The following is a 14324-nucleotide window of genomic DNA, read 5'->3' as shown; positions in this document are numbered from 1 at the left end:
TAAATTGTAAATAAATTTCTTGCCTGCTTTTAATGTGGAGCTCTTGTGTATTCTTCCTCACAAACATCAGATTTCCAGATGAAGGAAATCATGACAGGTCTAATGACATCAACAGAGCTTTTTAAACTTTTGTTGACAAAACTATAGGTTCAAAATTGTGATTAGCACAATACCCATACATATAAATCCTTATGACAATCTATCATTCTTTTTTGCCAAGGATAGTATCTTCTGTCAAAATAGGCTAGTAGGAATATTTCTGGCCATATAATCCTGTTCAATACTGTTATACAACTATAAACAGATTTGTAATGGGTGCTTGTGGTGGGTCAAGTCTGGCTGGATGCTAAGTGCCCACCAAAGCTGCTCTATCACTCCCCTTCTCAATTGGACAGGGGAGACAAAATATAACGAAAAAGCTCATAGGTTGAGATAAGAACAGGGAGATCACTCAGCAATTACTGTCATGGGCAAAACAGACTCGACTTGGGGAAAATCAGTTTAATTTCTTGCCAATCAAAACTGAGCAGGGTAATGAGAAATAAAACCAAATCTTAAAACACCTTTCCCCACCCATCCCTTCTTCCTGGGCTCAACTTCACCCCCAGTTTTCTCTACCTATGCCCCCCAAGCAGCACAGGGGGATGGAGAATGGGGGTTGTGCTCAGTTCATCACACGTTGTCTCTGCTGCTCCTTCCTCCTCAGGGGGAGGACTCCTCACCCTCTTCCCCTCCTCCAGCGTGGGGTCCCTCCCACTGGAGACAGTCCTCCACAAACTTCTCCAATATGAGTCCTTCCCACAGGCTGCAGTTTTTCACAAACTGCTCCAGCGTGGGTCCCTTCCATGGGGTGCAGTCCTTCAGGAGCAGACTGCTCCAGCGTGGGTCCCCCACGGGGTCACAAGCCCTGCCAGCAAACCTGCTCCAGCCTGGGCTTCTCTCTCTCCATGGGTCCACAGGTCCTGCCAGGAGCCTGCTCCAGCGTGGGCTTCCCATGGGGTCACAGCCTCCTTTGGGCACATCCACCTGCTCTGGTGCAGGGTCCTCCCCGGGCTGCAGGTGGATATCTGCTCCACCATGGACCTCCATGGGCTGCAGATGGACAGCCTGCCTCAGCTCTGGGGCCCTCAGCACAAGAAGGACATGGACCTGTTCAAGCAGGTCCGGAAGAGGGCCACAAAAATCATCCAAGGGCTGGAGCCCCTCTCCTATGAGGACAAGCTGAGAGAGTTGGGGTTGTTCAGCCTGGAGAAGAGAAGGCTGTGAGGAGACCTTATTGCAGCCTTTCAGTACTTAAAGGGGGCCTACAGAAAGGATGGGGAGAATCTTTTTAGCAAGGCCTGTTGTGACAGGACAAGGAATAATGGATTTAAACTAAAGAAGAATAGATTTAGACTAGACATAAGAAAGACATTTTTTTACAATGAGGGTGGTGAAACACTGGAACAGGTTGCCCAGAGAGGTGGTGGAGGTCTCATCCCTGGAAACGTTCAAGGTCAGGTTGGCTGGGGCTCTGAGCAACCTGATCTGGTTAAAGCTGTCCCTGCTCGCTGCAGGGGGGTTGGGCTGGATGACCTCTAAAGGTCCCTTCCAACCCAAAGCATTCGATGATTCTATGATTCACCAGGGGCTGCAGGGGAATCTCTGCTCTGGTGCCTGGAGCACCTCCTCCCCCTCCTGCTTCACTGACCTTGGTGTCTGCAGAGTCGTTCCTCTCCCATATTCCCACTCCTCTCTCCAGCTGCAGTTTCTCTCATGCAGTTTTTTTTCCCCCTTCTTAAATACGTTATCACAGGGGCACTACCACTGTCACTGATGGGCTCAGCCTTGGCCAGCGGTGGGTCCGTCTTGGAGCTGGCTGGCATTGGCTTTGTTGGACATAAGGGAAGCTTCTAGCAGCTTCTGACAAAAGCCACCCCTGTAGCCTCCCTGCTACCAAAACCTTGCCACGCAAAGCTAATACAGTGCCTGTTGCCATTTTATTTGTGGTTAAAACCAAGTTTTCCACATGCTGATGTTCAAAATTTTTACTCTGGAACATCAGTATTCCTTATAGTTCTGGTTTAGCTCATTTTTGGGTATAGAATACAATATGCCAAGTAGACATGAGCCAAAACCATTGTCTGAAATGCACAAATTCCATTGTGCCACTTCTGCGTAGAGCATTTGCTCTGATTGGTGTGCTCTGGGAAGCACTGGGAGTCACTCCATACAGTACATAGAGCGTCTTGGCAAAGAAGCCACGTGCTGTCAATCGATGCAACAAAACTGTGTATTTATCAATATTACAACATAGCCTTACTGTTTTAGCTTACACAATTGAAGTCATATCAGAGAAAACAGAAGTGCCTTCCTTGTTAACCTCCATTCTGGGTTTACCATTCCTTTTATCAGACAGAATCACTAAATTCATGTTCATGCTTTTCACTCTTAAGAGGTTTATGTGGTGAACCAGCTGTCAATAGACTCCTAAAGAGGATTGCAGCTCACATGTCATTGAAGCGACTGAGGAGGTAGAGTTGCTCCTATCACTCCTAGAAAGATTAGAGACAAAACAATATTTGAAGCTGCTTTTATTTCTGTATTTTCTAAGCAGCAGATAAAATAAATTACATAAGACCACAAGAGTGGGCGGAGAAGTCACTGCAAAATATTTACCTACGTTATTCAAGAAAGTATTGTATTAGTCCAGGATTAGACTTCTTACAATAAATTCATCAAGAGCATAGCGCTTCCTCCTCAAACAACAAGTGCAATGCCCTGCCAGACATACCAGTTCAATATAACCGCCAGCACGGCCATCCGGGAGAAATGCTTTCGTACTCCACAATTGCCAGAGCTTCACTTCAGGCAAGGGAGTGTTTACAGAAACTCTGCTCAAGGATACCAGGGAGTGAATGGCAGATGGACTGCATCTACTGTTCTTACCGACTAGCATGGAAAGGGAGTACTTCAGAAAGTGTGAGCAAAACCTTCAGCCTTTCACAGCTGCTTCTGAATGATGCTAATTCACAGACAGTACTGAGTCAGTATCTTCTGCTGCACTTCTGAAAACTGCGAGTTGCTGTAACTGCCAATCTGTTTTCTATCTCATCCTGCCCAAAAGAAATCATATAAAACATGTTCAAAGGAAAAAAAAAAAAAAAGGAACCCAAGTGCATTAATTCTGAACCTACCCAATTCTGACAGACCTGGCTCCAGCTCACTATGCTGTCCTTGACTTAGCTCCGACCTGCAGTGGACAGAGCTCTGCGTGGTCTCTGACTTCTGCTGATCCATTAGCACAATTATTGCAGGTTGCCCCTGCAGTCCCATTAGTACCTATCAAGCAGAGAATTGCTTGCTTGGTCACTGTCTGTAAGCATTTTGGTGACTCATTTATCAGCTTTTGCTGTATTTCAGAGAGTAAATCACTTGAGCTTCTTATGAATAGCAGGTTTTAAAAAAAGCCATATGATTTGCCAGACTACAGACTGTGACCCTTTTTTTTTTTTTTTAAATTCACTGGCTAATTTCTTCCATCTGCATTAATCTATTTTTCCATCAACTACATTTAATTTAACATGAACCTCAGTTCTTAAATGTATGACCACCACTATCCCGGAAATTTTTGCTGTGGCTGAGGAATGATTTCCAGTGCTTCTAACACAAGAGGACAAACCACTCTGATGGTAATTAATTCTAATGGGAGAGACATTCAAAGTGTTGGGCAGACTGAAACACATCTCTATCACCAAGCAGAACTATGCTCTAAAACATCTGCTCCTAACAGTAAGCTATGAAAAAAAAAAAAAGGAAGGAAGGTTTCTTTCTGTACCCCTTGCAGGGGTGGGATTGTTTTATTTTTTGAGGGATCATGGCCTTCCATGTTTTTATCTTGTTAACGTCTCTTTTTTTTTTTGGAAGATCAAGCTGTAAGTACTACTGCAAGGCATTCAGAGTAAGCAAGCAGTGCCACTAACTCGGCTGGCTCACTTCGAGGTTTGGGACTGACAGTTTCATACTTTTTTGTTAACCGCAGCTTTGGGTGGAGTTAGGATTTTTTATCATAACTGAGGACTGATTGCATTAGAGTCTGGCTTACAGCAACAGCATTAACTTGCTTTTATCTAATTCACTCCATATCTCACTACACCCTGCTCTTAATCCATATTTCATGCTGTATTTCAGCTTAACCCAGTGTCCCTCTGTAGCCACATGGAAGGGTTTCCATTCATCCTTCTCACTATTCCTACTGTCTCTGCACTTTATTGATATCTCTCTTACTCTCAAATATCAGATTCATCTCCATGAGTCCCTTCCTCAACTATTTTTGGCTGCACTGTCAGGTTTTGTCTTGCTCTGTCCTTCAACCACAGGGCCTGGGCCCATGGAAAAGTTGCCATGTTATCATGCAGACCATTTACCACCCAACAGCAGCGCCACAGTGGCTGCCTATCCTTATGTCCACCTGATGCAGTGATACACATAAGGGCCATGGATTTCCAATGCTTTATTTTCCTTCTCCCCAGTCAATTGTTCTTCCCCACATAAAGCTTTTGCACACCTACATGGCAGAAAACTAGGGACAAAACTGAATTCTTATTAATTAGTATAATTTGACCACCTGCTAGTGCAAAGTTCTGATTCCTACAAATTGTTCAGTATGTCAGAGCTGCCACCTGCGCATAGGCACATCAGCCAGGAGCGAAGCACACAGAACAGTTTTCAAAGAAACAGCTTCACTGAGAGATACTGAGTGACTGAGTTATTTGCTTCATCTTACATTGATAGCTACTCCTCACATCAGCTATTTAAGCCCCATGCATGCCCTCCTGCTCAACTGTGACTGCTTCTGTGCAACACATTTCTTTTCAAAGTCTGGCCCTCTGGTTGGCTTAACCCTTCAATGTTATAATGTGAAAAAATCATCGCTGACATTAAAAGTCTTCCCTGTTTAAACAGAGGTTTACATGAGGAAACAGCTGTCCAACCCCAAAGAGGATTGAAGCTTGTATGTTACTGGCATCTTTCCACAATTCGCCTAAGAGGTCTAACGAAGAGGAACCCCACATAACCATATTATTAACCATTAGGAGGAGAGCAGCTGCTTGCAAAATTCAACAGTTTTGTGCAATGTCACAGCAACTCAATTGAAATATTTGATCTTTGGAGGTTGGTACACTGCAAATTTTTCACTGAGTGCTGAGTTCAGTTTTTAGCCTGACAGTGGGAAAAGTGTGAAGCCGTTAATTAGTGCCCCTTAATTCTTTCAACAGAGCACTTAGAAACAGAAATTAATAGTGGTGGATTTTTGTTTACCAAAATGTCCTCTCAGAATCAAAAAGCATTTAAGTGACTACATGGGAGTGCTATGGTTTTAGTCTGCCAATGACGGAACAGAAATTGGAGTAAATGAACGATCTGAGATACTGTGAATAATTGTAAGAAATAAGCACTGAGATGATGAAGAGTACACAGCAACAGAGAAATTAAATAACTCTGAACAAAGGGAAATTTATCATGAGTGAGGTCTGTCTGTATGTTTCATAAATAGCAAAACCTAAGTTAAAATCTGTCTTTTGCTGAACACACATCTTTTGCCCAGATGAAGCCAAACACGCTCCTTAAGTTATGCCATGCAACCACATTTCTGTCTTCCTTTTGTTAGCACTCCAAGACGCTTTTTTCCAGGAAATGGGGAACAGCAAGTTAGAAGGGGGCAGAAGAACTTTCCAATAATTTATTTATTTGCCTATTGTGCATAATGTTGTCTTTCTTTTATACTTCCTATCATTCAAGCTAAAGGTTTGCTAGAGCTGCTTATTGCTTTTTTTGAGTTTTTCAGGTTTTTAATGGTATTTTGTGAGGTAGTAGGGGCAACAGCAGGGAGCTGTAATATGAGCTAAGAAAGTCTTAGCAGTCCCATGCCCCTACACAGTTTGCCCATGACAAGCTGTGTTGCAGCCACATGCCTCCAGGTTAGCAACAAATGCTTGAGAGAATATGTTCAAAACCAAATGAACCAAATTAAACCAATTAGTAAAGTCATGACTTTAAAACTTCTCTAATACTATCTGTTCACTGCAGTGTCATAGCATTTAAAGATCCTCATGGGGAATCAAAACTCAGAACCATTCACTCAGAACCATCACATTACAGATAAGAAATGGAAAGAAAGCCAGAAGTGTCACCATTCAGGCAGCAAGCAAGATCACCAGAAGCCACACGAGAAACGATGAATGTGGCAGTTTGCTGTGCAGTCATCTGTCTGTCCTGGACTCTTCTCTAATGTTCGTGTGATTGGCATGAAAAATCAGAATGGTTCCTACACAAACATGCAATTATGATGTGAAAATGACCGCCTTCCGTGTTTGACTGTTGAACAGAAGATGATCCCATTTTATTCTAATAGCCAAAGATCAAAATTAGTCTTAGGACACACAAAAAAAATGTGTTTTGAATGGTTTTGAGTCCTTTTTTTCCTCAGACTTTTTCCCCTGTCTGAAGAAGCTTTTAAATTGTCACATAAATTTTACTTATTTAGACAGTAACCATGTCTTCTTGACATCTAATTCTAAGTCTCATAAATGTCCTTTAAAAGTAGCAATACATCAACATAATTAAAAATCAAAATTGAGATTTATAACCCCTCACTGGTAAAGGCATAACTTCACTTTCGTATCGACTTCTCATTATACAATATCTTACCCTCTCCCAGCTTCTCCAACAACAGGAAATACAATTGAAATCTTTCCCTTGTATTGCTGCAAACTGAGAATTCAATAGACATTTTTAACTCAGTGACCTTCTCATTGCAAACCAATCTCCCTACTGATCCTGGGATCACAGATTCAGGCCAAAGGAAGAGTTGGATTTCATTGATGTTTTTACCTTTTCTTACATAAGTGAGCATTATGTAAGTGAAACTGAGAGACAGGAGAAACACTGAGAAAAATAGTTTTGCTTGATGAAACACAGATTCAAACAGATTCCAAAAAAGATGCTATTTTTTGCTATCTCAGAGATTAAACTCCTTAATGAGGCACAAAGATTAAAGAAAAATACCTTCAAGGACTACGGTATTAAATGACCAGCAAGTTCCAGGGCCAAATTCATCCAAATATAACTTCAATGGAATAACACTAGGGCTTGGTTTCATCATCTTTCTTTCACAGTCTAATTTCTCATGAAAAGTTCATGACATAACGAATGCACAACCATCAACCTTTTTTTTTCCCTAAGAAGATAATGTTATTATCTGACCACCTAAATGAGGTACAGCCAGCAATCGCATCAAAGAAAAGAAGGGACCAAAAGGCAATATGAAATGAATGCCACAGGGCCTAGTTACTCTATTACCCCTCTCTTCCACCACTTTTATATTCCAATGAATGCCCTCTTTTTTCAGTAACATAGTTTTATGTTACAGCAACAAAAAGTAGTTTGTGACATGGGATTCAGAATTACTATTTATTTCATTTCTGTACACGGCCTTTGAGGTTTACTAACTCCCAAGTAGAAAACAGTTGACTTCACCCACTTCCTGTGGATCACAAAAGAGGATTTCAGGTTTGGTTGGTATAAAGCCATGCCGTTAGGCTTTTCCCATGGAAGTAGCACTGATGCAGATGAGACCAAGGCAAACCAAGGGGCCTTTTTTGTGGCTACATCCTGTACGTACAGAGACATGATGGATGGAAGCAGCCTGTGCTTTTGGAGATGTCAGGGCTGATCTGAGAAGCATTGCCCATGCAGCCACAGAGCAGAATGAAATCTTCCTGCAAGGTAAAGAGCTCAGGAAAGTGTCTTGGACCAATGTCTATCGACTGCAAAAGCCGCTTTCAAGTAACTATAGTGAAAAAGACCCTGGTCAATCCATTGTTTAAAGGCTGAGGAGAATGAGAGAGTACTGGTGGATGAAAAGCTGGACATGAGCTGACAATGTGCACTCTCAGCCCAGAACACTAATCATATCCTGAGCTGCATCAAAAGCAGCGTGGCCAGCAGGTCGAGGGAGGTGATTCTGCCCCTCTGCTCTGCTCTGGTGAGACCTCACCTGGAGTGCTGCGTCCAGCTCTGGGGCCCTCAGCACAAGAAGGACATGGACCTGCTGGAGCGGGTCCAGAGGAGGGCCACAAAAATGATCCGAGGGCTGGAGCACCTCTCCTACAAGGACAGGCTGAGAGAGTTGGGGTTGTTCAGCCTGGAGAAGAGAAGGCTGCGGGGAGACCTTACTGTGGCCTTTCAGTACTTAAGGGGGGCCTATAGGAAAGATGGGGACAGACTTTTTAGTAGGGCCTGTAATGATAAGACAAGGGGTAATGGTTTTAAACTAAAAAAGTGTAGATTTAGACTAGATTTGAGGAAGAAATTTTTTACAATGAGGGTGGTGAAACACTGGAACAGGTTGCCCAGCTGGCAACATTCAAGATCTACTTGAAGATGTCCCTGCCTATGGCAGGGGGATTGGACTAGGTGACCCTTAAAGGTCCCTTCCAACCCAAACTATTCTATGATTCTAAGTGCAAAATAAAAATCCAGACTTTACTGGGTTTTTGCACTAGTTTAAAATCTGTATTTCCGACAGACCAAACTACTCTGTGTAATGCAGTTCAGAGTAGATAGACACCTAGGCCAGGCACATTCCTACTGAATGCCACTGGAGCTCGTTCGTAGTCCGCTTCAGAGACACACGCCTGCATTTCCTGCAGTGAGCAGGGCTGAAGGAAGTATGTTGCTCACAAGAAGGCTGGCAGGCTTATTTCAGGGGGAAGGATGCTCTGGAAAGACAAAGTCATTGGAGTGAACACTGTGGATGGTCCAGACATCCTCATGCAGAGCCCAGGGAGCCTAAGGCAATGCAGTAAAAGCTGGAGTCAGAAGGTACTGTTCTTCAATACGGGAGGTAAATGAAAAGGCATTCTGACAGGCAGGTACCCCAAGACAATACACACACCAACCACAAAAATACCTGCAGGATTGCATTGCAGTGAAATGGAAATGTTCAGTCCAGAATGCAGTGGACATCTATCTCCCTGGGAAAAGGGCCCCAGTTAACTTAAGAACGTTTTCTTAAAGGTAATTTTAGCGACTGAGATAAATCCCCTGTTCTGTTAAATAGATTCTTTAGAAAGTCTTGTCTCAGCGTACATTTGAACAATTTGGATAACCTGGGAATCTTATCCCTGAAAGATAATTCAGCAATTTAAGTTAAGTAGATGCATTAAACCAAACTATACAGACATGCTAATTTAGTGAACCTCTTTACAGAAAAAAAAAGGATTTGGTCTCCTCTTTTTTTAATCATTAGTAGTTTTCTTTGCAAGCAAAAGAACAATTTACATTAAAAGCTAATTCTCATTCTAATGAAACTAATCAAACAACTTGTGAGTCTGCAAACGTTTATCCATGTTTTTATCTGCATTCTGTTGAGTAGTCCCAATGATTTAAGGCTAATTACTCATACTAGAGGGGTCACACAGATCACATCAGTATTTTAACTGCATCTAATGTACATTGGCTAAAATACATGCTAAGAAGAGCCAGATAAGATTCATGTCCATGTGAAAAAAGTCAATATTGGAGGAGCAAGAGAGGTAAAGATCAACAAGGAGAAATTTCAGGAGATCCTTTCCTCAGCCCTAATATATTACTATAGAAGATTAGATATGCATTTGTCTGTAAGGGAGCATGGGGATAGCTCTTTAATTGTACATCTATTTCTAAATCACCACAGTGACTACAGTTTCCTCAACAGGAAAATGGTGTTATCAAAAGACCTGGAGCTACTGCCTGCACTTGCAGGAAGTTGGGCTTACCCATGATTTAGTATTTTTCATCTCTGCACCTGTGACCATGATTTCCAAACTGTGGCTCATAGGTTCAGAGTAAGTCACATATCACTGGTACACAAATTCCTATCACCCACTGGAAAATAACAGGAAGAAATTTAGCCAGAAGGGTGAGAGCTGGTCCATAAGAACACAATCATGGGCTTTGTTCCTATACCAGGATCCTTAACAGGACAGTAAATAGCACTGGTAAACACACCTGTAGCAAGACATATATGTGAATTCACAAAAGAAAAACCTTATCTCCAGATACACTCAGTTCTTCCCTTCCTCTGTCTGCCTCTCTTCCTCACATATATGTTGTACTTACCATGCTCTTTCAAAACAAGATGACATTAACTCACCCCCACCACATGCTGAAGAACTTTTACAAGATTTCATTCTGTCAGTAAAACTCTTAGTCAACACAACAAATCCACAAATACTCAAAAAATCATTTCTAAAGGATTTATATGGCTTTTGTGGTCAAGCTGTCAATTTGATTATTTTTTCAATATTTGGAAAGCGTAGCTATAATGATTTTCAGTTCTCACTCTGATGGAAATACTTTTGGATGCACATAAAACCTTGACTTGGTTTGGTGTACACTTCTAGGACACACTTACACTGCAGATAAGTGAGGGGTGCAGCTCATCCAGCTAGCCTGGCTCCCCCTTGCCCAGATCAGGGAACTTACCAAAATGCCCCAAACATCCTTTGCTCCCAGTATAAGCAGGTTTCCTTCTAAACGAGATGCAGGGGCACAGGACAGACCTCAGGCTTGCCCAGCAATTCAGGGATGTGACTACCATGCCCAGAACTGTGGTGACCCCCTGGGACTGCATCTCGCACCCTACCCAAACAGCTGTGGAGAACCACATGAAGGGAGGGACAAAAATTAACAGAACATTCTGTTCTTTGGATGAAAAGTCTAGCCGACCGACTACCCGTAAGACTTGCCCAGGATTTTGATCTGCACTACATTTCTGATCCACTTTAACTAAGTAATTAAATAAATTGTATTTTTATGTTTATTTAATTTTAATTATTTTTTTTAAGTAATCTGTTTTAAACATTAAACTGCTTTGAAATCTACCATGTTTTTTCCTGACTTGTAGCAGAACGACATGAGTCTCCAGCATCAGGTTCTGGAAATTGTGCTAGTGGTCTACTTCACCACTGCAGTATAAACCATCTTGCTCAATGCAGACTTTCCCAGGCAGTGTTTCAAGGCCTGTGGTCTGCAAGGGCTTGGATTAGGTACAGCATTGCTCTCACTTTAGGCTCTGTCAAGACACCTCTACAAATTCTCCAAACCACACAAAAAAGTTGCCAGTCCACCCTGGCTGCCTTCCATGTGCTGCAGCTGCTGCTGGTGCAAAGCTTGCCCCATCCTCCTACCAAAGGGGTTTAACAAAGTGAACGTGTGAACAAGAAAGGTTTAAAAAGCAATATTTTGGGGTCTATAAAATATTTCTAAACACTTACAAATAGAGTTGCTGATGTTGTACCTGTCACAACAGGAAAGACTAGCACCCCTGCCCCCAAACCTGCACCTTTCCTGATGCACAAGAGGGTACACCAGGAGCACACACTCCTTGTACACTTGATATGTTGTGTGTCAACTGTCACAGTTGAGTTGTTAGTGCCATTTTATTGTTCCCAGTCTTAGCCATAGTGATTCATTTTATGGCCTTACAATGCATTTTTCTGAAAGAGGTGAGGGATAGAACATGAAAACTGCTTTATCTCAGTGTGGTTTATGACACTTGGTGACACCAAGTAGGGAAGAAAACCCATGTGTCTGATCTTGAAAACACAGCAAAATTGGCCCATGACTGCTATTAGAGCTGAGATCAGTTCAGAAATCCAGTGATCCACAACCCCCACCATGGCAATTAAGACTGCTCTGATGTCCCATTAAGCTTCCTGTTCTCTGTGTGGGAGAAATAACATTCACTTAATGAACATACATATCTGCTCTGCAAGGAAATAAAAATTAATTTGGATTAGGAGAAAAAATATTCTGTTTGTCCTTATTCTTTACCTTCCCTGCATGGGGACAGAAGTGAAGTCCTTCCCCAGAGCAATGCAGCCATCCTCCCCTATTGCTGGTTTTTCACACAGGATCTGCGGCTCTCCAAGACTCGCTACCATGCCATGATACTCTTTTAATAGCTGCAGCTCATTGCAACTTCTGGTCACCGGTTTGGCTGCCACCTTTGCAGATAAACTGGTTTGGTGTAAAGACGACTGATCCAGCTCCATTTCTTGTTGTCTAGAAATGGTACTGTCATCTTTGTTATCCAAGTACATCTGTCCCTGGGGGGTGTTCTCCTAAAGAAAGTGAAAACAAATATGTTAGGACTAAATTGAATTGACTCAATGTTTACTTCAGTACAAGCGTGTTAAAAATGCCAAGCAGAAGATTTTTTGTGCACCTTTGGATATTTGTCTTGTTGGTTTATTTCCACTAGGAATAATTCTAATGTTTTAAACTGCAACTTCAAAATTAGCCATTATAAAAACCATTCAAATACATAAAGAGATGGTTCTACTTTTTCCATGTCTTCCACCATTTTCTCCCATAAATTTCCCAGAAACTTGCACTGGCCTAGCCTACAGAATAAGCCAAAATCATCTCTGCATTGGAGGTGCAAAAGCCACTGGTGCAGAACACCGTCCTGGCTTATAACAGCACTGTTTCACCACTATGACATGACTTTTAGAGAAAAGTCTTTGGTGGCAGCAGCCCCACCAAAGCCACCACTCTCCTCGCAGCCTGTGGGCTCCCTCAGAAAGCTGCAGTCTCCCTGAAGCTCTGCCACAGCTGATGGCCCCTTGTTAAGCAGAACAGGTACTCGAGTTTTATGAAGACAACATGCCATTTCGACAGTTGCCAATGACATTTATGAAATGTGAATCAAACCTTGATGAAAATTAGGTTCTATTACATGATTATTAATGGTGATTATAATAAAACTTAGTGCATAACAGTCAAAAAGCTTTTATACTCTCATCATTAAAATTCAGCGTGAAAAGCTATAAAAAACACTTCAGAACCCCACAAAGTGCACAAATCAGACATGAAGACTGAGTTAAAGATCAGCCTGTCTTAAACGCATGCTGTGGAGTCTAATCATGGGGATATTTCAGTGTAAAGTGCTGAAGCCACCGCAGAGGACAGCACGAGCTCAAGGAACAGGCCCGTCAGCTTCCGACATCCCCGCAGCAGGGGAGAGCAGCCTTTTCGGAGCACATACCTGCTCCTCCCTGCAGAGACCTCAGCACAGTAGGTAGACGTGCCAGTAGGTCTACCACAATAGGTAGGATGCTGGTAGACCTACAGGGCTGTGGGGCAAAAATAGCAGTAATAGGAAATAGGCTTTGTTTCAGTCCCAGCAGGAGAAATCGCTAGAAACAGAAATAACAAAAAGCTAATGATGATTTTGTGCAGCTTTGAGCTCTCATGGCCTTGCAGGCTAGAAGGGAACAGAGGCTCCTGAAAGAAAAGACCGAACATACAAGTCACCACAAGCGCAGATCTCGGCTCCAAGCAAAGGCAGGCTTGCTAGCAAAATATAAATCAGAATTTCCCCAGGTGGCATTTCCTTCTCCAGTCCTGCATTTATTTTTCTTTCTATTCCCAATGCCCTTAGTTCTCATATCCTAATCTTCTTCACCTGTCCTTACAAGTAGGTTGACTAACTTGACTTTTCCCATCACTACACAGTAGCTGGAGTGCAGTGTCTGGTCCTGGTCCTCGCAATTCAAAAAAGATGCGGACAGACTGGAGGGAGTCCAAAGGAGGGCCACGAAGATGATCACAGGGCTGGAGAACCTGCCCAGTGAGGAAAGACTGAAGGAGTTAGGTCTTTTCTCCCTGGAGAAGAGAAGGCTCAGGCATGACCTCATCACAGTATCCCACTACTTAAAAGGGGCCTACAAACAGGACAGAGTCTCTCTCTTCACAAGGAGCCACAGGGAGAAGAGAAGGAGCAAAGGGTACAAGTTGCACTGGAAGAGATTTCATCTTGATATAAGAAAGAAATTTTTTACAGTAAGAACAATCATCCACTGGAACAACCTCCTCAGGAATGTGGTAGAGTCCCCATCACTGGAGGTTTTCAAGACATGACTGAACAGGGTTATACATAATCTCATCTAGGCTCCCTTTCCCATGAAATGTTGGACCATATGGTCTTTCAAGGCCCTTTCCAACCTGAGCTGCTCTATGAGTCTATGATCAGCAGCCTGGAAAACATCAGCATAAATAAGCCTTTGTTTACTTGTTCTTTCTTGGTTTTCTTGAAACCACTGCCCCACCAACACCTTCTTGTCACCTCTGGTAGCTTTCTGCCCTACCAAGCAGCCAGTTTTGCCTGTACTAAAATCCCAACCTGCCTTCCCTCCTAATAGATAACTTTGAAATGCAAATACTTCCAACTCCAAATGGAAAAGATAATTGCTCTTGTCTTCAATCTCAGTTTATATGTTTACATACTGGTTTTA

General features: G+C 42.6%; 1 protein-coding gene across 1 annotated transcript in view; it reads right to left on the bottom strand.

Annotated features, from left to right (window-relative positions):
• The window catches only part of OCA2 (OCA2 melanosomal transmembrane protein), a 200490-nt gene extending 188362 nt beyond the window's left edge, over positions 1–12128 (bottom strand). Inside the window, exon 1 of the mRNA XM_075723222.1 lies at positions 11858–12128. Coding sequence (XP_075579337.1) covers positions 11858–12128 — 271 coding nt within the window. The remainder of the gene's footprint in view (positions 1–11857) is intronic.
• Between the last annotated feature and the right edge of the window lie 2196 nt (positions 12129–14324).

Source organism: Pelecanus crispus, chromosome 1 (assembly GCF_030463565.1).
Source record: "Pelecanus crispus isolate bPelCri1 chromosome 1, bPelCri1.pri, whole genome shotgun sequence".
NCBI classification, from domain to species: domain Eukaryota; kingdom Metazoa; phylum Chordata; class Aves; order Pelecaniformes; family Pelecanidae; genus Pelecanus; species Pelecanus crispus.
The sequence above is the reverse complement of the archived record's forward strand: the minus strand, read 5'-3'. Positions and strand labels throughout refer to the sequence as shown.